This window comes from Exophiala bonariae, assembly GCF_035927105.1.
Source record: "Exophiala bonariae strain CCFEE 5792 chromosome Unknown scaffold_5, whole genome shotgun sequence".
Classification (NCBI taxonomy): domain Eukaryota; kingdom Fungi; phylum Ascomycota; class Eurotiomycetes; order Chaetothyriales; family Herpotrichiellaceae; genus Exophiala; species Exophiala bonariae.
Genome location: NW_027042480.1, coordinates 335,140 through 355,534, shown reverse-complemented (window position 1 = coordinate 355,534; position 20,395 = coordinate 335,140). Strand labels below are relative to the sequence as shown.

Genomic DNA, 20,395 nt, shown 5'->3' with positions numbered 1-20,395 from the left:
GACTGGTAATAAGCGTTTGAGGTCAAGGTGCCAATAATGTTGAGACGCAATGCTTGATACCTTGCAGTGGTGTGGGTATGCAAGTCGGTCGGGTCGTGGGATGTGGTTCCGTGAAATACAAATGTGTGTTGGACGGTGGACCAATATATATCTATGAAGTTAGTATAAGGTATGAGTGGTTGAGGAACGATGTTTCATACATGATGCGCAGGGTTCACGGGCAATCGTTGGGAGGGTGTTGAGGGCTAGAGGGCAGGGCTATCAGACGACAGCGACGGTCCGGCTCTACAAAGACACGGAATGAGGAGGATATGCTACGTCATAAGGCGTTCGTCATTCACTGTTCTGAAGGTGAGGCCTGATGAAAGAATGATAGGAGGAGAGTGGAGAGTGACTTTAGCAGAAGACACGGAGTAGGAGGATTCGATTTCGGAGATGAGTGCGTGGAGGTTACCAACAGGTGAGGTTCATAGGGCTGGTCAGGATGGAATTGGGAATGTGCAAGAAAGTCGCCCGTGTGTAGACAAGACGTGAGACCGAGAGACTATCGACGGAAGCGTGCAAAATGGCAAAACAACTAACCGAAAGAAGGGCGAGTGAAAGCCAGTGAGAGGCGAGAAGTCAAGGGGGATGAGCGGATGGAAAGGCTGACTCAGGCGGAAAGATCCATGGTGGAGGGTTTGATGAGAGTCTGGGAACATAAAAGAGAGGGATAAACGGCCAGGATCATGGATCGAGGATCGAAGATGAAATGGCAAGTTCCACCATCTCTGGATTAGAAGAGGCGCGTTGTCGAAGAAGAGTTAGGATGACAAAGAGTCCAAGAGTATCAGATGAGGGTCACCGGTACTGTACGAGGTACCTGGTATTGAAGTCCAACTCATGAGAAACAACCCCTCAAAGAGCTCCAGTTGCTGACAACAAGGAATGATTTACGGAGTGCGTGGCCATGGGGAAGCTGCAAGGTGCAACAGACGCCCGGGAGATTGTTTAGCCTTAAGTAAGTCGGGACGTTGCACTCCTCAACTTCAAGGCTAGGTACAGGATGCTACCTGACAAGATACCTTTCATCATCCCGCCCTGTCTAGATACTTCCTACCTAGGTACAAACTCCTCATTGTGCCTCCTAATTTCAACACATGGATATCTCTCGGCCTCCCTCGGTGAGATCAACGTCGAGTGAGATAATAGTGCAGGTGAATGAGGCGTCATCGCACTTGCCACCCTCTCAATAATTATGATCAGAACACATTGGGAAAGGACTTGAGAAGAGTCGACGTCTTGTAAGTGTCTCAATCTCCACGGAAAACGTCTTTGCATACAGTACCCCGTAGTCGACGAAATAAAGATGAAAAAGAAAATTATATTAATAGCTCGATGACGTTGCCCATACTCCACATGATTTCATCCCTCGGATATCTCCCGATCCAGATTCTGGAGCGCACCGGAAAATTCTTGAGTGCAGAACCAGTGGTCCCGAATTCCATCTGGGATGCAACAAGTACAGATCTTGTTGCTGAGTTGATGTTGATGTTGATATTGCTCTACCCGGTACATCCACCATCGTTGAACTTGCGCCATACCTTGTGTCATTCATCCATGTCCAAATCCTTTCTTTCCATTCAATCCAAGCCTTGTGTGCTCTAGCCTTGCCCGTCTGCGCGATCGGGTCACTGACAAGCTACGAGTATGCTTCGCAGTTGCTCCTGGTCCACATCTTCAATCGGTCGAACGTGCCGAACGAATTCTCCTTCTTTGTGTTCGTTGCATTAACCTTCTAACTTCGGAAACGGCCTCAGCACGTCTAAATTCCGAAAGTGCCGGGTCACAAATGACTTGGCGCTGAGCAAGCTGTGGTTCTTCGTGTGTGCCGCATCATCTGAACCGTGAATTTGAGTTCCGAACATCAGCGAGTATGCTGCTGCTCAACTCTTTCGTGTGGGAGATGCCATCGTCAAGACGGTATCGTGACTGGTGGTTTATTTGTAGGGGCGTAGTGCTTGCCCTTCACACTCTTGGAGCATGTGGAGGGACAATGAGGTTGTAAAATGACCAGAGAAACATCCGCACATGGCGATTACCGGTGCGGCGATGGAGTCGGATATCACGAAGTCCCATGGTGTTTCGAAAGATATGAGGATGGCTTCAAGGTTTCGGTTGTGTTCGGTTCTATGGCGTTCTGGTAATGGTAGAAGTGTCGCTGGCTCTTGAAAGAAATGCACGTCGTTGTTGCCTCAAGAACGCTTCGATCGAGCAGTTAAAAGCAACAACTTTTGTGATCAGGCAATCACATTTCGCTGGCGTGATGCCCAAATCTTGTTGATCGCAGCCACTTAAGATTCGAAATCTGATCTTTTCCCCTGGACCCCTCGGGAGCCTGTACTGAGTATTGCGTGGCTTCCAGACATGCCAACCCCCGACTAAGCAGACATCGGCTGGAAGACACGTGTATCATGGGTTGAGGAGTATGGTCATTGGCTGGCTAAACCATCAAGCGTCCATCTTGGCGCCAAGTCTTCTTAACTGAGGAAAGTCCCGCCACCACAGCCATCGGCCCTATCGTTAAATGTCTGGGTGCTGAACGATGAACCAGGGTTGTGAAAAAGGTACGAGGTCCTCTTTAGCGAGAATGATCGGCGTACGTCAGTCTGTGAATCTGGACAAGGCTGAGAGGGTTGAAACTTTAAGCCTCATGACGTGTGTTGTGTTTCTTCTCTGCGAATGTCACCTTGCGTAAAGACTAACTCGATTGAGTTTGTTGCTCAACCGTGACAGCCTTGTGCTAGTCATGGGTGGTCTGACATGGCAATAGGAGGAGACGTCACCCAAGCGGTATTTCGGAGCATCAAGAATATGATTTCGGCCCGGTCATGGAAAACAAGCACAGTCACGCTCGAGTCGTTTTCTTCTCCTCCAGACTAGACTGAACCCTTTAAATGCTTGCACCTACTCAATCGAGCCTCGTGAATGACGCCTCTCAACCCGAGAATCCGGTCTTGCCAGTCATGCTCATGGGGATATCCGGGCCGCCAATCGTAGGTCCCTCCCCATACATGTAGAATTGCAACCCGAGATAGGAATCACAGCATGCCTGGAAGATTCCGCACAGGCGGAATGGCCACGGCACGACCTGGCTGCTGAGGAAGAAATAGCTCATCTTCATCGCATCGCCCGCCAGCCAATTTATAATGACGGAAAGGCGGAACCCCTTGCACGATCGCGCGTTGTGGTTCTTCCAGATCTGTGGCAGCGGCAAGATCGCTTCAATGGCTAGTCCAACATATCCGAGCAACGAGATATACGCAGGCGATCCCGATACCCACGGGAGCAGGACGTGGACGGCAAGAAGGCCTGCGGCGAAGTAGGCCAGAAACTGAAAATAACTGCAAAACCCACACGAGTCAGCGTACCCTCGCGACATTTTCAGAATCATATACGGCTGCAATGTGACCACCTACGGTTTGGAACTGCCCCAACGCCAGAAATCATAAGGCCTGCGTCCTTCCAACAGATCCTGAATGCCGCTGGAGGCCGTGTAGCCATGAAAAGGAGTGTGCTCAACTCCATCTCTTACGCCCGTGGGCGCTTTATTGTCGAGTGCCACTTTCAACAGGACGAGTTGGACGATGATCATCAGGCATGCCTGCAGGAGTAGGGATTTATCGTAGTATGCTCCAAACCAGTAGAAGACTCTGGAGACCGAGAAATTAGCCATGTGGACTCGTCATGGTTCGAAGGAAGGAGATCGGACTTGAGGATGGATGCGAGGAGCATAATCAGGGGGATGTCGAGGGAGAAGCCATCGCTCGACTTGCGCCGGTGTATCGACGCAATTTGGTCGGCATATGAGGTTATGGGCGAAACAACGAGACTGTAATTGCGCGTGCGGTGTCAGTGGGTTTATCCATGGCGGTCAGTGCGTGGATAGATCTCGCTCGATACGTACAACAGAGGCGCGAAGTAATCGATGACGACTGATAGAAATTGAAACATGGTGCTTCAGAGGAGGGAAAGGTGTAACGTGACGCAGCCCTTTGGTCAAATGAAACCTCCAACTCCTAGGATATATACTAGTAGCAAAAAAGAACACCGCAAAGGAGGAAATCAACAAACCCAACTGTCCAAAACCATGGTGTCTGCTCTTGGGGGTTTTCAGGACCCAGCATCGAAATTGGAGATCTGGGATGGGCATGATGGTAATTACGGGATCCGGCTCATCACGCAGCCAGTAATTTGGCTGAGTAACTCATGTAAGCTTTCACATCCGAGAGATCCTCATTTTGTCTCCATCTCTATTGAGTGAACATGTACAGCAGCCGTGGCTTCGTTACCCTATTCTAAATCTATTTTACATTTCACATCTCATCTTTTTAAAGGTCTGTCTTGTCTCGTAAGGTATCCCCAAATGCGACACTCCAATCCGCCCCTATTTGCACATCTGGGCGCCGAACAGTCGCCCAAGCTGCCTTGCCCCCAACTGCTGCATGATAAGTCAATTCGGCCTTGGCTCCTTGCGACTGGCCATCAGTCACCAGAACCTCGCTTTGGGTAGCCCAAGCGTCAGGAGCATTGACGACGATGATTTTCTCGACCGTTACCTCCTGGATCGTCTTCAGATATGACGCAGTCTTGCTGCCTTTGGTCCCGAGATTGCTGCTGGTCAACCGATTATCGGCGAACGTCAACGCTCTGTGCACATATGCACCTTGTTGATAGCCAAAGGTTTCACCATCATCCACGTAGATGGTGCCCTTCGCCTCTCCCGTTTTGCTCAATACCACAACAAGCGTGTAAGGATCCCACTTCATAAGCCCCGAACTCTTTCGAGGTCGATCTTTGCGAGGAATAATATGGCCACCTTGCATCAAGATGGGTAGCTTTTCCAGAGGTGCTGCAATTCGTTGTGTCTTGAGACCACCCTTGTAGACCGTGTAGTCGAAGTAATCAAAGTAGTTCTCCTCGTCAGACAGGTAGATGTCCACACTGTCAGCCCCTTCCTTAGTTACTGGCTTGACCAGAAGACCGGTTGATCCCAGGTAAAATTGGTCATCAATTTCATAACCCTTTTCGTCTTTAGGGTGGACGTAGTACTGTGATCGTACAATAGGATACCCTTCCGTAGATGATTCGTGAAACGCGGTATACCAGGCAGGAAGGAGTGCATAGCGCAAGCGTAAGGCCTGTGTCATGATGCCGGTGTAAGGTTCTCCAAGCATGTAGGGCTCGCGTCTTCGAGTATCGATATGTGCATGTCCTCGGAAGAAAGGATAAAATGCACCCGCTTGATACCACCGAGTCTGGAGATCTTTGCTGGGATTTCCAAAGAAACCTCCAACATCAGCCCCAGCAAATGGAAATCCACTCACTCCTTGATTGAGGATCATGGGGATGGACGCAGCCAAATGTTCCCAGTTGGCCTGATTATCACCCGTCCACATAGCAGCCGATCGTTGGGAGCCGGCGTAAAAGGACCGGGTAAGCACAAACGGACGTCGAACGTCGCCCTTCTTCCGCTCTAGTAGAGCATGATAGGTGGCATTATGAAAAGTCATACCATTGATATTGTGCAAATCCCGATGCTCCCAATTACCATGATGAATGTTATCTCGTGGCATGGTGATCTCTGGCCCGTTGAAAACTGACGGTTCATTCATGTCGTTCCAGAGCCATACATTCTGCATGGTGCCTTTAAATTTGTCAAAGGAGAAGAGGGACTTCCACCAGGTTCTCGCGGCGGGGTTGAATGCGTCGATCCAATTGGAACTTCCGGGCCAGCACCATCCTTCGAAGATGTTGTTCTCCTTGTTCTTGACCGCAAGACCTTTGCTCTTAAGTTCTTCTCCAACCGAGTAGCCACCCTTGTTCTTGATGTGCGGGTCAATGATGACCACAAGTTTACGTTCGCTCTCGTCTAGTTGTTTCTCCATCGAGATCGGGTCCGGGAAATTCAATGCGTCCCAGGTGAAGTATTGCTTATCGTCGGTGTATTCGATATCGAGCCAAATCACATCATATGGGATATTGTATTTATCAAACTTGCGGTCGACATCCTTGACGTCTTCATCGCTAACATAGTTCCATCTGCACTGGTGATAGGCCATGGCGAAAGTTGCTGGTAGCTGAGTGTAACCAGTCAACTCGCCATATGACTTGGCGAGATGTTGCGGCGTTGGTCCCAGCATGACAAAGATATCTAAGAGGCCACTCTCAGACATCCAGTGTGTCTGCGTATCAACAACACCACCACTTAGACCAAGGGTGAGGGGATTAGTATCCCGTCTGGCCTTGGTGATATCCACCCAGGTCTCGGCGGCGTTCAACCAGAAGACTCCAACAGTGGAATCCTTCTTGTGGGCTTGAAGGAACGGGATGGAGCCATAGAGGGTCATTGGACTGTCGAGCTCGTACTCGAAGATGTCACTGTTGTACATGCGGTATGGCTGGTCATAATTCCCTTCTCCACCACGAGTTTGCTTCAACGACAAGGGGCCAGCATGCTCAGCTAAGCCATAAACGTGGCCATAGCCCGGAAAGGTAATGTCCAGTGCCACACTTTCGGGCCCTTTGGGTTTGGAGTCGGTATTTCCACCAAAAGTCTCTTCCCACCAGGTACTTTCGTCCTCGACTGGCTCAACAGTCTGTTGTTCGGTGGAGTTCTCATCAACGGCCGGTCTGTCGATCTTTGGTCTCCAGTGTTCAACGTTCAAGAAACCACGACCATTGAATGCAACTTGTTTTTCTTCTCCCGTGTAGAATTCCACGCCGAAGGGCGCATGGCGGATGACTGCTTTGAAGCGACCATCAGGGCCCCAGGAGACTTCGCTGACGCCCTTAGAAGCCCTTGCCAGGACAGCAGACTTCTGGGATTGGAGGCCGGCTCCGGTCAAAGCCCAAGCCCCGGCTTCGTTATATCTCTCTTTCCTGACAGGACTGTCGTGGCGTAGCTCAATGTCGCCCTTCTGGCGCTTTTCCTCATCGACAGTAACTCTGACATTGCCTCGATCGAGGAAGGTAACGGTCAAGGGTAGTCTCACAGGAACGGTATTGGGAATGGATTTGATGATGGAGGCCTCAAGAACCCCATTCTTGAATTTGATAGAGGGAGCGTCGAGATTGTAGGGGGAGGTATCAGGGCTGCCCGCTTGAATCATAGAGTCTGCAAGAGCTCTGTTTCTCTTGCAGAAGCCGGACTGATCGCATCGCTTGAAATCATGGTGTTTGACCGCCGCTATTTGCGGAAGTCAGCAGATGTTATGCAGATGACATTGAGCCGGGAGTTTGTAGGCATACCTGATGGTGAAACCAGAGACAATATCAACAAGCACAAGAGGGTGGAAATTGCCCAGCAATACATTCCTCTTGAGGACCTCGCCATCTTGTATTGTATGAGAGCACGGCAGTCGGACCTTGTTGTGAAGGTCACGGTGGACAGATTGTGGAATATCTCGGTCAATAAAGACACGGGGTTAACACCGCCAACGCGTGCCTGAGAGTATGCTTGGGACTGGGCAAGATCTAGGGGCAATCCCCAATGAGTTACCGCGGAATGGAGACCCTGCATGACGGTTGGGCTGACCTTATAGGCACGAATAGGCGTTCAGCCTCTAACTAGGCAATGGGGTCCACACAGGATCGCAGTCTCTGGGCCATGCCATGGCACTGCACTCACTTATTGTTCCACGCCCATGAATATTATTGCCCCTCCATGAATCAATTCCCCCACTAAAGTCAACAACTTTCGATTGATCTGATTTGCTTCCACAGCAAGTCTGGCAAGGACGTGGCAGCTGCAAATATTTCAACACACCTTGACCGCAATTAATCTTCAACTCCTCCCAATAAACCTACCATCTCAATCTACTTGTTTCATCCCCAGAGTCTTTAGACAATCCACTTCTTCTCCTTCAATATGTCGACCGAGCAAACGTGAGTCCTCCTCCATCCACCGTGACCACCCCACTAACTTGTTCTTCAGTTTCATTGCTGTCAAGCCCGATGGTGTCCAGGTACGACATCTCCACCTCCAACGACCCAGGAATCAAAGAGGTCTTGATCTCTAACATGCTCAACAGCGTGGCCTTGTTGGTGATATCATCTCACGATTCGAGAAGCGAGGGTACGCACAAACCTTCAAGAGATTAACACGCTCTTGCTAATTCACCTCAGATACAAGCTTGTTGCTTTGAAGTTGGTCTCCCCAGGCAAGGAGCACCTCGAGAAGCATTATGCAGACCTCTCCGACAAGCCTTTCTTCAAGGGACTTGTTACCTGTACGCAACTCCACCCTTACATCTCTCATACCTCACTGACAATTCCAACTCAGACATGCTGAGCGGTCCCATCACTGCCATGGTCTGGGAGGGCCGTGATGCCGTCAAGACTGGCCGAAGTAAGTCAAAGTGTCTTGCCATATTACATACTCTGACCACGGAACAGCCATCCTTGGTGCCACCAACCCTCTCGCTTCCGCCCCTGGAACCATCCGAGGTGACTATGCCATCGATGTCGGCCGTAATGTTTGCCACGGTTCGGACAGTGTTGAGAACGCAAAGAAGGAGATTGCTTTGTGGTTCAAGCCTGATGAGGTTCAAAGCTACAAGGCTTCCCAGTTCGACTGGATCTATGAAAAGGCATAGACAATGTCCATCCCGGCCCAGTATGGTCCAAGATCTGGAGCAGTACAACAATCGCACTAGCTTCGGAGACGTTGAATGACAATGACAACAAAAGATAGACCTACACAGTCACCACGAATGAGAAGAGGCATCATGACTGGGGCAATCAAAGTCTATGGACTTGAACTTCGTACGGCAGCACGGACTCTGGTGCTGACCGGAATAACCACCCATCTTGCGAACCACGGTGAAGCCCAAACGCTCACAACAATTCGAATGGGCAACAATGCCTTGACAACGGCATATGCTGTCGCAAACTCCACAATCCACCTTGTAGTATCTTCGTCTCTGTTGAACCAGCCCGATGTCTGCCCATTCTCCAGTAGATTTACATGCCCCTGGTTCGTTTCTTGTTCCACGTGCTGCTCATCTTTTTCACTGATCCATCCTTTCCTGCGAGCATATCTGCCAAATTTTTCGACCCCTTCCGACACCCAGACTCCTTCGGCAAACCACGGAGGAAGCCAACGAAAGTAGTGGAAAGCTGAAGCAAGTCCGAAAAGAGGTACGATGGCCGTAATCTCGTGGAGAATGAAAAAGGCTGTGATGTTGGATAAAGGGGCTTTTTTCAACGAAGTCAGCGTTGGCCGTAGGAACCTCGGGCTTCGATCGATCAGTCTGTCGAAGCGATTTCTTGCTGCCGCCTGTCCACCGAGTTTAGGCTTCTGTGCAGGTTCAGGTCTGCTTGTTGATAACCATTTTCGTTCAGCACGCGGCACGATTTGTGGTCGGCTTGCTCGTAAGGTCGAGCGATGCATCACGAGGGGTGGTTTACAACATGTTCAGTATATTATTTCTCCTCAAAACATGTCACGAAGACGCAAAACACGAGCGGTCACAAACGAAACCACCATTATTGAGTCGTTGTAACGCAAACTTGAACGATCGTTTGCACCGCAGGCAACATGATGCACTAGAAACTCAAGAGAAAAGAAATGCCTCGGAGTGTTCAAGCACAAAGCGCACATCTCTTATCGCACACGTGATCAAGCTTATTTGTGCACCGCCGAGGCTGACTCCTATTCACCTCATTCCCTGTTCGATATTGATAGGTCTTTGATTACTTGATTTTTGGTATATGGTGGTCCCACATCATCATCGGGCAGGCAGCTCGATTCCTTGAGTTTCCTAGACTACAGCGCCCGCCGTGAACGGCTGTCCCTATGGCCTAGGCGACACTATCTCGTTACCATGAACGCGCAAGCTAACCCATAGGCACCCACGATAAGGAGGTACATATACAGACCGGTTGCCCTGTAAGATATCACGTATCCAAGTCAAGATTTTGGTCTCTCATCATGGCTACCATGGAGGATCTACCAACGGAACTAATAGACCATCTTTGTCGCTTTGTCGACCGATCATCATTGAAGAGCTTCCGTCTTCTTTGTAAAACATATGCCGACGTCGCACAGAAGCATCTCTTTCACAATCTTGAATTTCACTTATATCCCAGCAGTCGCCGCTTCTATCAGCTCGAGCAACTGGCTTCCAATAAATCCATAGCACCATATCTGAGGGGCATTTCTTTCCAGTCCGGGGTTCCACTTGAATACGCAGATTATAGATACTGGCAGGCACAGGTCTATCACGATATCAGCAGTGCTTGGTCAAGGGATAACGCCGCCAATGGCCTCTCGAAGTCGGACTATTCCCAGTTTCACGAGTCTCTCCAAGCCAGGTTCCCTCCTGATTTTTCCTCTCGGTATGATCTGTACAGGTGGCACCTTGACCAACAAGCTGCAGCTATGGCAGATCAACGGGTTCGAGATAGTCTGATACGAACATTGAATTCTCTCAGCCACTCAACTTCGGATGTAAAGTTCAGAATCATCATGAGTGAACCCCAGATCCGACTTGAAGAGCTCGAAGACTTTGACCCCGAAGAGTACGCAATGGATCGACCATTTGATCCGGACGCACGACGAAGAGTATACAATCGCAGGAAGAACTGTCTGTCTCAATTCACGAACTTTCTCGAGGCGGCACACGCGTCTCGATGCCCTTTGATTCATCTCGTAGCAGTCGATTTGCCACATGAAATGCTGCACAGACCTCGCCACAACCAGGAATCAATCTTGGATGATATTTTTGCCCACCTGAAGACTCTCAACCTCAAGATTGGAAGTCTCCCACATAGCGACCAGCTGTCGCGTGAGGGTCTCAATGATCAGGTCTATGCTCGTGGCAGAAATCAATCAGCATGGAGATTGAAATCACTCCTGAACAAGGCCACAGAGCTCGAAGAGCTTACTCTCGAACTTCTGCATGGCAAGGAAGCCGAGTATTCTTTCGAGCTGTTTGACAGAACGAATATCGATCGATTCCCTCAACTTTGGGTCCCCCATCTTAAGTCTCTCTCATTGTCTCGCTTCCACTGTCGATGGGGAGATCTGAAGGCACTCCTTGATCAAGGGGTCAACATCCGTGGTCTCACATTGAGAGATTGTCGGATGGAGACTCGCTCTATGTTAGATGTGCTTCAATATCTCTCCAAGCGGCGGTTTGACAGTATTTCGGTCCTCGGAACGTGGCAAGTCGATGAAGACCAGGGCGAGTGGCACTGGCATAGCCCAGATGACTTCACCAGCTGCTCTGCGGCAACATCTTATGAAGGACCTTACGCTATTGCAGGGATGAAGTCGACCTTGGAAAATTATATGCTCTCAGGTGGTGAATGTCCATTGCCTGTCTGGACTACGACTAATCGAGCAGAGGACACGTGGGAGATGCTCGGTGATACATCGTTCCATTATCTTCCAGGACCGCTACGAACATAACGCTTATTAGGGATGAGTGCTGCTCAACTCACATGGCACTTCTGACACCCCACGATGCGAAAGGTGAGATTTGCGCAGGGGTTCAGGTCGAGCGAGATGGTATAACCCGCGATCTCAGATGCCAGCTACCATTCTCGAGGATGGCCCCGTCATACAGCTCTTCTCGACACCACAATGCCACAACTCTTCGGAGATCAAGTTCGACATTGGCTTTAGGAGGAATGTCAGAGCTCATGCATACCTTCATCTAAGTAGTAAGGCTGGCTCGCCACAAAGGAAAGGGCGAAGGTCTCCACCCAACATTCTGTCGGATGCCCAGAGTATGGACTAGAGGCGAGAACGAGTGGAGGGCATCATAATCCGAGCCATGCTTTGATCAACCTGGTCCGTCATACTTGGTCGACGTCCACGACAGCACAAACGGGTTGTCATCTCACCCACAGGGGCAAATTCCGACCAAGATGTGTCCACTTGATCTTCTCATTCATTCCCTCATCCCAGCACAGTGATCAAACCACGCAGCTAGATTTGGAGAGACTCAGAGCCTTGGAACCAAAGAAGTGACCGGCTACTCGTTTTGGACATTTAATTTGCCTGATACACGCAAAGCTTGTTCAGCTCTGGAGACATGGTCGTGGGGGCCAGGGAAGAATGGCCACCAATGGAAGGATCGAAAGCTTGTGATTAACAATCCCAATAGCTTGACTTCGTGCTTTCGAGTATTTGCCAACGGCCTCTACTGTTCTTCTAGTATTGCATTAAAACGAGGGCAAGTTGACCATCCATGTTATAGAGATATCTAGTCTCTTTCACCCCACGGTCCCTTTTGCGCTTTGTTAGTCAGCTCGACGCTGACACCCCGGACTCTCGGACGCTTATTGACATAATGCTCCCGAGGTACCACTTGCCCCAAAGCTGCAAGGAATTCATGGTCCGAGACTCTATTCGAAGTCAATGCGGAAGCATGGCCCAATCATTGTTCATTGCTCTCACTTTGTCTCGTATCGCCCAGTGGCGATGTTGCTGCTTTAAACTCGACTTACTCCCCTGAACTAGGCACTATCAAAAAGCCCCAGAACGCAAGATGATGCTGATAACAACAAGTGTAAATATGTCAGAAGTAAAACTGATATATCCTTCTCTTTCAGACTCGCAGCACACCTCTCTTCTTGTTTGCCAGATGTTTCATTGATTCTGCATCAATCATCGCCATGCTTCGCGCCATGCAACCCATCCTCCTTTGATTCCATAATCATTTACCTTCGATCATTGCTTGGCATCGACCATTGGGTAGCACAGCAACCGAACGGTCTTGGAACGTGGTTCAACCACTTATCGAAGTCGCTTGATCCTCGACAGGCAGAGTGACAAGTATTGGCCCACCCCTACACGGCCAAAGGTTTGGTTGGGTCATCATGTCCGACACAGATCGGTCACAAGCGACCGTGGCAAGAACTCAGAAACCTTGTATGTCGTCCATGTTTATTCAGATTACTCAATTATTATACTCGGGTTCCTGCCTTCTCTCCGCTCGAGCCCTAAGATAATTCTGCCCTACGTCGCATACATGGTGGTATGGTCATGCTGTGTGGAGATTGAGAACGAGCCAACGAGAAGATTATCACCAATCAATTGCTTTTCTTCTTTCTCCTCTCATGCTGCAATCCACTGACCGAATGGCCTCAGATCAGGATGAAGAGGTCCCCCTGGATGAAGACGAAAGTAACGGTAAAAGTGCTCGGCGACGTGAACAGGTCAGACGAGCGCAAAGGTAAATCTTGACCTTGCAGAAGTGGTGACGTGAAGCGGGTTTCGCGTTTTGCAACGCCCCTCTTTATCCTTAAGCATCTGCACGGCTAACCATGGACACGTTTGATTTCTTATCATTACAGAACACACCGAGATCGCAAGGCTACCTATGTCAAAACCCTAGAATCGGAAGTGGCCAAATTACGTGCGAAGGACTCGGCTCACGAGACAGAGGTGCTAGCCCTCCGCGGACTAATTCGGGGTTTGAAGGATCTGATCAAGCAATACAAAATCATCCTGCCGCCTGATCTGGCATCAGATCCTCTCCTCTCGAGTCCCGAAGCCACGGTGGAAATTTTCACCCTGGCGGATCAGTCTCAGAGTATCCGGGCGTATTTTCCGGAGGACTACATTCCCAATCCCTCGACCTTTATATCACCTCCCACCACCAGCACCGATACCACTTTTTCATCCATGCTGAATCCTTCTACCTCAACTTCCTCCAGCGACCTCCTTCTCACTGGTCTCACCATCTCAGACGCACCCAGTTTCACCCCCAGCCACGGTCAAAGTTCCCAATCCGGACTCAACGTCAGCATGCCGGTATACCACCCCCACGGCCTAGGGTCTACACAAGTCGGCGTCGAGTTTGTGCTGGCCCTCGAACAGCCCTGTCTCAGGCATCATTACTCTCATTGCATCGACGCCGAGGGCAGTGGACATGAGATGATGTTGATGAGTCCCATCATGTCGCGCTCGCCGGCGCTCAATGCATCGCTGGACCCCCGATCCGGGCTACCCAGCGGCTCCAAGTGGACGGTACCGGCGGTCGAGTTGGAGAAGCTGTTGGAGTTCTCGGACCGCCTGAGTCTGGACGGCGAGATCACCCCCGTCGAGGTCTGGCAACGCATCCGCCAACACCCCAACTTCAGCCTTCTCACTCGAGAGGGTTTGACTGCTCTTCAGAATACGCTCGTGCCTCAGATCAGGTGTTTCGGGTATGTGCCCTCTGGAGGTAATTCTTAAGTGTTCACAATTAATCGCTGCCCCACAGTTTCGGCGCCGTCGTCGACGAGGACGTGTTCGAGTCCCTCCTGAGGCAAGCACTTGGCGCTCGCCCTGGCGAAGCTTGAACTAAGTGACCTTCTGGCAATCACAAACCTCATCATTCATCACAATCCAAAAAAACTCAGCAACGAATCCAATATTGTCGGCCCACGATGTTCAAAGTCCATGCATGCCGTCCGAGGACTCATCCCAACATGTAATGCGTGGCCAACCAACCATGTCACTGCAACAGTAGCAGCCACCAGAAATCGATCGTGTTTGTTTCACAACAGGAGTCTCGCGACGACGTTTGCTAAACATTCAAGTTGATATGAGATTTTCTTGAGTACTACAGATGACTGGTTCCTTAGCTCTGTTGATTCCATCATCCTACGAGTCAAGTGGCGAGGTGGGTAGTGTCCAATATAGTGGCTCACGGCATCAAAATGGTCCAGTCTAATTTGGGGAGACACGGAGTCTCGACATGGATGACTAGCGATGTTTCACCGTCGCTCTTCTTCCATAGCCCGTAGTGGAGATTAGTCTGAGAAGTGCGGGTTCTGAAAGCGATGAATGTCACAGACGTTTCGTATCTCAATTCCAGTAACAATTGTGATCTGAATACCGCCCAATGTGGCTCTGAATCCGAATACGACCGCGGTGGCGTCATACCATTGATTGCTGCTAAACACACATCACCAAGACGTGACATGATATAGGCAATTCATCCTCTTTGCCATCAGTAGAGTTATAGTCTACAGCAATATTGTTCCGTGAGGCTTCTGTTCATTTAGGAATACCAGTACGGGTCCACTCCCCGCAATCCACCCTCCCACGCAAGGCTGTCGACATTTAACTCCTTTTAACGGATGACAACTCCGCTTTGATCCACATCATTTGTGACCTCGACGACTCGGACCTCCAATACTTCACTGTGCCTGCCCAGTGCAGAGGACTTTCGATTCCAAGTCTCGTGTAACCTCTGTCGGCTTTGATTTCAATGCTCTGATCGTTTTACGCGGCTATAAATAACCCATTGAGCCTGACTAAGTTCATAATCCAAGTGTGAAGCACGACGCAATCTCCACGCGTCATGCCGCCCAAGAAACACGCAACTCGCAGCAGCACTACGCGCAGTGCTGCCGTAAAGGATGCAAAGACATCAAAAGGCACTGCCGGCACCGAACAGGCAGTGGCTAGTGCGTTGGGCAGGGACCCAGCAACTGAAGACGTCACAACGAAACCAGCGCGCGACAAGGATGCTATCCCCAAGGCCACCAAACCTCAACCATCACCACCGCCACCACCACGACCATCAACTCAGAAAACAACAACCCCGACATTCACGAACTACACGATCCCCGGCTCCAAAAACCCCATCCCGTGCAGACGGAGCGTGCACGATTCAGGAGCACCGCCGCGTTCTCCCGATCTGATCTTCACACATGGCGCCGGTGGGGACCTGACGGCCGCGAAGATGGTGCAGTTCTCTGAGGGCTTTGCGTCGACGGGATCCTCGATTGTCATGTTCCAGGGGAATATGAATCTTTCGGCGCGCGCGAAGGGGTTTGACAGCGTGCTTGCGTACGAGGGTTCGTCGAAGGATAAGGGTAGGGAGGGTGGAGATGCAAGTGATGTCGCCGCGGCGTTTGGGGGCAGGAGCATGGGCGCCAGAGCCGCTGTTGTTGCTTCACAGGCACGAGCACAGGCGCAAGGACAGAGTCATGGAAAACTACTGGTTCTGGCATCGTATCCGCTAGTTGGCCAGCAGAAGGGGGATGTGCGCGACGCGATCCTGCTCTCGTTGCCCGCAGATACGCAGGTGCTGTTCATTTCTGGCGACCGCGACAATCTCTGTCCGCTTCCGCAGCTCGAGTCGGTGCGCGCGAAGATGAAGGCTAGGACGTGGCTGGTGACGGTCGTGGGTGCCGATCACGGCATGGATCTACATGGGGGCAAGGCGTTGAAGAAGGGGACCGAGGAGGTGGGAAGGGAGTGTGGACGCATTGCGGCGCGGTGGCTGAAGGAACGAGATGATAAGGCGCGCGAGATGGATGTTTGGTGGCATGGTGAGCGGGATAGGGTGCTTGGGACTTGGGGTGAGAAGAAAGGCGGAGTGGAAGACAGGGATGCTAATGATATGAAGGGCCGCGATGCAGGTATCAAGCGGTTCTTTTCGAAGGTTGAGGCTGGCACGAAGGACGGAGAGCAAGGCTTAGGAGATATTTCGAGAAGGAGGAACAAGAAGATGAAGAAGTAGTGTACGATTGTGAAGTGGAACGCAGCGGCGCTGTGTACTCCTGTAAGGTATGCTCATTTGTACATATATTGTGAAAATCTAGATTTCTCGTCGATCGATTCCCATCTCTGTGGTGCAGTTTATAGGGGCGAACCCTACCCAACAAATTGTGCACACGATCGTTCTATGATACTAATGATATGATATGAGGATGTGAGAAAGTCCGAAGAAGAAGCCGTGTCACTATGTTCACTGTGAAATTAAGATTCTGTCCAACTTCACCAGGAATCAGTCCAATGCGCCCGACGAAGGGATTGCATGTTTAGCACCATTATGTTGACGCTGGCGATTAAACATCCCGGCGGTGGATTTGTATGTTCAGTTTGGTGTCTGTAATCAATAGCTGGTGTAAATCGTCTGGAGCCGATCAGGGGCATGACTTGGGTTTTGCTTCGAGCTCCAGTAGTCGTGTCTAGGGGGTGTAGAGAATCATGCAGCTTATGAGCGCGAGGTCCGCTCTAATGCATGTGATAACTCCTTGGAAACAGCATGATGTGGTTCTTGACTGATTCGCTGCCACGAATAGTGGAAGTTCGACCCATCGGAGTTGCTAAAGTCTGAGTAGAGAGAGATTTTCGCATGTAGGCTTTGCGATCCTGGGTGGAAACGAGCGCAAGGTAGATCGGACCAAGCATTGCCCTTTCGAGGATATCAATGTGGCAGACGCACCGGTTGATCGTATTGAGCAAGTACCGAACAATATATTACCTGGAGTTTGGTCGTATTTGAAGACTCCACAGCCATGCGCAGAAGAATGCTTCGATTCGTTTCGCATTCCCTAGTTTCGAAGAGAAGCCAGTAAGTAGAGTGCAGGCTTGTGCCATGTTGTACAATATCATCCAGATGTAGAAACCCTTTGCGCCAGCAATGCTCGCTCGTTTGGTATGACCACCTTTTATCCCCAGCAACCTTGCGCCTCAAAAATGGAATATCGATGTGAATCCGTGCCATGCCAGTCTTCTTTTCTTTATTCAGACAGATGAATGTTGCAAATCCATCTCAATCGCTCTCCGGCATCCTCATATAAGCATCGATAGCAGCCGAAAAGGCCGCAAAACCGCCGCAGCCGAGTGCCGCCGCCTGCGGCCCTGCAGGATAGCCGAGAATGGCACCCGTTATACAGCCAGCGGCCACCGAGTTTGTGAGGTCTGATTTCGCCCTGAAGCCTTCTACAGTGCACTCCACGCCGCTGTATAATAGGCCGATCTTGCCAAAGTTCTTGGCCGAGGAGAGGGATTTTGATCCCATGTCTTTCAGGCCCTGCCGTATCTGTTGCTTCACTGGGAGGGATGTGATTGCTTGTCCTTGTGCGGAGAGAGGCGTGTCGTACGCCATACTGGACATGAAGAGCCCAAAAGCGCCTCCGAGAGCGAAGCCCATTCCTGCGAGACCGCGTCAGTCAGCCATGAGGTCTTCTCGATAGGGAGGACGGAGAAGGGGGAAACACACCTCCGGCCATGATAGCTTTGACGACACAAGATTCCATCCCACTCTGCATCTATAGAGCAACTCCTGTCAGTCTCATCGACAACCAAAAACAAAAAGCGCAAACTGGAATCGCGGGCCTGTTCATACCATCTTGACATATTTCTGCTGTTGCTCATCCAAGTCGGAGTTTGCATTGCTGGGCGGACCGTAGACGCCGGAGTAAGACATGGCTGCGCTGGAAAGACTATGAAGGGAGTAAATGAGAGTTGGGTGTTTGATGGAGGCAATGCCAGAGAGTTGACTGCGAGATGGAAAAAAGTTATGGATGGCACCCAGATGGGAGAAGACCGGGGAAACCATCGCGGGATTTTGCGGCAAGAAGCAAGGTGTCTCCGATTGGCTGCAACCATGATCACGTGGATGACAACAAGGCTGACAAGGCTGCGCTTGTGTGCGAGGTTCCTAGGGACTTGGACTATGCAGATAGGTTCACATTATTTTGGGTTCAAGGACCCAAGGAACGGTTATTCGAGTTTTCAGCATCATGCTATGTTGTAAATGTTGAATATAGGGCAAATGAAGCCATCTCAGATAAATGCCTGAACGTATCGCGTGCCATCTCAGGACAAACTCGACAATCTCAGCACTCATGCGGCAGGTACTGTAATGGCGTTCTGAACTCCAGTGTATACTTCGCTGTCCACGGTGGGGCACGCAATAATGTCCAGAACATCCTTGCTTGCACAAGTGCGCATCCTCGGGTCACCCAATTGTCAAATGGCGCACAGTTGTAGTACTAGAACTTCAATGCGACAGCAACATTTGTCAAACCATGTCCTAGCAAGACATGACGCGTATCAGCAATGACTGGGGATATGCCTACTCAGCGCATTCCATGGAAACCAACTGTCAGTAGCAACGAGGCAGAAGTCACTTTCCGCAAGATCCGTCTCTACGTAACGCAAAGCAAAGCAATAATCTCGAGCTTTAAATTTTTAGAGGGACCCGAGAAGTCCTCTCCGTTCATAAAGTTCAGGATGACGGGTGACTATGGGAGATTCAGAATAATGGACTAACAAGAAATACAAACATCTTAAGAAATCTCATGATGTGAAGAGCAAATTACATTTTCGCAATGAAGATGGACATCCTGCGCCACGTGTGAAGCGGTCCATGTGGATTTGGGGGACAGGAAAACATCCCCTTTGTGGCTGACAGGTAGGTACTGGCCTACGAGCACGACGTTGGAAATGACTGGGGAATGCAGATAGGTGTTCGTGGGAAAGAAGAGCATGTCACTCCATCTCCCGCGTGGATACTCACAAGTTAGAGAACGTAGGAGTAAACGCGCCGGGAGTGCCAAAATGCCTTAGTCGACCTGTCAAATGATACCAGATATACAGGGTCAGACCGAGACAATTGTTTCGTATTATTGCTTGGATTGACGGGCCCGTGTGACAGGAGCTGATGGAAGACGGCATGCAAGCGAGAAAGCTTGTTGGACGTGGATGACTTGGAACTTGACCAAGTCCAGAGGTTGCGCGCCGTGGCCTAGAAACGGAGTCTAGCAATGTCCAGATTGGAGGAGTTCGGCCTGCGGAGATGTGAATACTGGTACGAGTAAGAACACCTGAGAGTTGTGGAAGGAGAGTCCGCGAAAAGATCTACAAGTGCGAAGTACGCCTAGAATCCGGAGTGTCTTTCTCATAAGTGAGACATGCAGCTTTTCGGACATGGCTATTTTTACTCTGGTTAGTCATTGCCTCACTAAATCACGAGTAGTGAGTACTTGGTACCGGGGTTCACTTGATGGCCAAGAAGTCCTTGGACTCTAGGTAGTTACTTTCTGCTCCGTAGTCTCATAAATGATGTCCGCAGAGGCATGTGCAACTCAAATGTAAAACGACCTTGTCAAACGTGTGGACGATGACGTGATTCGAATGAGGTACATGTGGCTAAGTACCAACCATGACACAAGGATCATCAGCATCATCGACTGGAGGATCGAGCGACTAAGTAGATAGTTCACAATATAGACTCAGGCCACAGAAGAATGCTAGGCAAGAAATTGGTTTCAGGTAATTAATAATTCAGAGTACAGCGTAGGTAAATGAAGCTATCAATAACACTGATTGGGTTTTTCAATCAAGAGCCCAGAAATAAAGATGGAGGCTTTCTGCTGACCTTCTCAGCACTTGCGTGCACCACTTCCACACGCTTGCCAAACGCCCTCATGAGAAAAATACAAATCCGTCAAAAGCAATTTGATCAAGGCAACTCATCTCATCGGGAGAGAGTACCGAAACGTGCGCCCATAAAATTCCAAGAACGCTTCTGGAAATGCCTGGCAAAAACGCTACCGAAGTCCCAATATGTACCATTTTCAAAACACGGTTGTGTAGTTTGATCATCAACCC

At 50.1% G+C, this 20,395-nt stretch overlaps 8 protein-coding genes across 8 annotated transcripts; 4 read left to right on the top strand and 4 right to left on the bottom strand.

Moving 5' to 3' along the window:
* Nucleotides 1–2,977: 2,977 nt before the first annotated feature.
* LTR84_010895 (uncharacterized protein) lies at nucleotides 2,978–3,993 on the bottom strand (the record flags this gene model as incomplete). The annotated part of the gene is made up of 4 exons (XM_064854428.1): nucleotides 2,978–3,383; nucleotides 3,459–3,692; nucleotides 3,752–3,871; nucleotides 3,947–3,993. 4 exons carry the CDS (start codon nucleotides 3,991–3,993, stop codon nucleotides 2,978–2,980), a joined length of 807 nt encoding a protein of 268 aa, XP_064709154.1.
* A 377-nt stretch (nucleotides 3,994–4,370) lies between these two features.
* LTR84_010894 (uncharacterized protein) lies at nucleotides 4,371–7,375 on the bottom strand (the record flags this gene model as incomplete). Its single annotated transcript, XM_064854427.1, has 2 exons — nucleotides 4,371–7,228; nucleotides 7,291–7,375. 2 exons carry the CDS (start codon nucleotides 7,373–7,375, stop codon nucleotides 4,371–4,373), a joined length of 2,943 nt encoding a protein of 980 aa, XP_064709153.1.
* A 534-nt stretch (nucleotides 7,376–7,909) lies between these two features.
* Nucleotides 7,910–8,636, top strand: NDK1 (nucleoside diphosphate kinase; the record flags this gene model as incomplete). The annotated part of the gene is made up of 6 exons (XM_064854426.1): nucleotides 7,910–7,926; nucleotides 7,976–8,006; nucleotides 8,073–8,116; nucleotides 8,167–8,270; nucleotides 8,324–8,389; nucleotides 8,437–8,636. 6 exons carry the CDS (start codon nucleotides 7,910–7,912, stop codon nucleotides 8,634–8,636), a joined length of 462 nt encoding a protein of 153 aa, XP_064709152.1.
* A 152-nt stretch (nucleotides 8,637–8,788) lies between these two features.
* LTR84_010892 (uncharacterized protein) lies at nucleotides 8,789–9,433 on the bottom strand (the record flags this gene model as incomplete). Its single annotated transcript, XM_064854425.1, has 1 exon — nucleotides 8,789–9,433. One exon carries the CDS (start codon nucleotides 9,431–9,433, stop codon nucleotides 8,789–8,791), a length of 645 nt encoding a protein of 214 aa, XP_064709151.1.
* A 540-nt stretch (nucleotides 9,434–9,973) lies between these two features.
* LTR84_010891 (uncharacterized protein) lies at nucleotides 9,974–11,455 on the top strand (the record flags this gene model as incomplete). The annotated part of the gene is made up of 1 exon (XM_064854424.1): nucleotides 9,974–11,455. The coding sequence occupies one exon, from the start codon at nucleotides 9,974–9,976 to the stop codon at nucleotides 11,453–11,455; it is 1,482 nt and encodes a 493-aa protein (XP_064709150.1).
* Nucleotides 11,456–13,131: 1,676 nt separating this feature from the next.
* On the top strand, nucleotides 13,132–14,230 carry LTR84_010890 (uncharacterized protein; the record flags this gene model as incomplete). Its single annotated transcript, XM_064854423.1, has 2 exons — nucleotides 13,132–13,226; nucleotides 13,348–14,230. The coding sequence occupies 2 exons, from the start codon at nucleotides 13,132–13,134 to the stop codon at nucleotides 14,228–14,230; spliced, it is 978 nt and encodes a 325-aa protein (XP_064709149.1).
* Nucleotides 14,231–15,344: 1,114 nt separating this feature from the next.
* LTR84_010889 (uncharacterized protein) lies at nucleotides 15,345–16,511 on the top strand (the record flags this gene model as incomplete). Its single annotated transcript, XM_064854422.1, has 1 exon — nucleotides 15,345–16,511. One exon carries the CDS (start codon nucleotides 15,345–15,347, stop codon nucleotides 16,509–16,511), a length of 1,167 nt encoding a protein of 388 aa, XP_064709148.1.
* A 1,038-nt stretch (nucleotides 16,512–17,549) lies between these two features.
* Nucleotides 17,550–18,206, bottom strand: TIM22 (Mitochondrial import inner membrane translocase subunit tim22; the record flags this gene model as incomplete). The annotated part of the gene is made up of 3 exons (XM_064854421.1): nucleotides 17,550–17,932; nucleotides 18,000–18,048; nucleotides 18,126–18,206. 3 exons carry the CDS (start codon nucleotides 18,204–18,206, stop codon nucleotides 17,550–17,552), a joined length of 513 nt encoding a protein of 170 aa, XP_064709147.1.
* Between the last annotated feature and the right edge of the window lie 2,189 nt (nucleotides 18,207–20,395).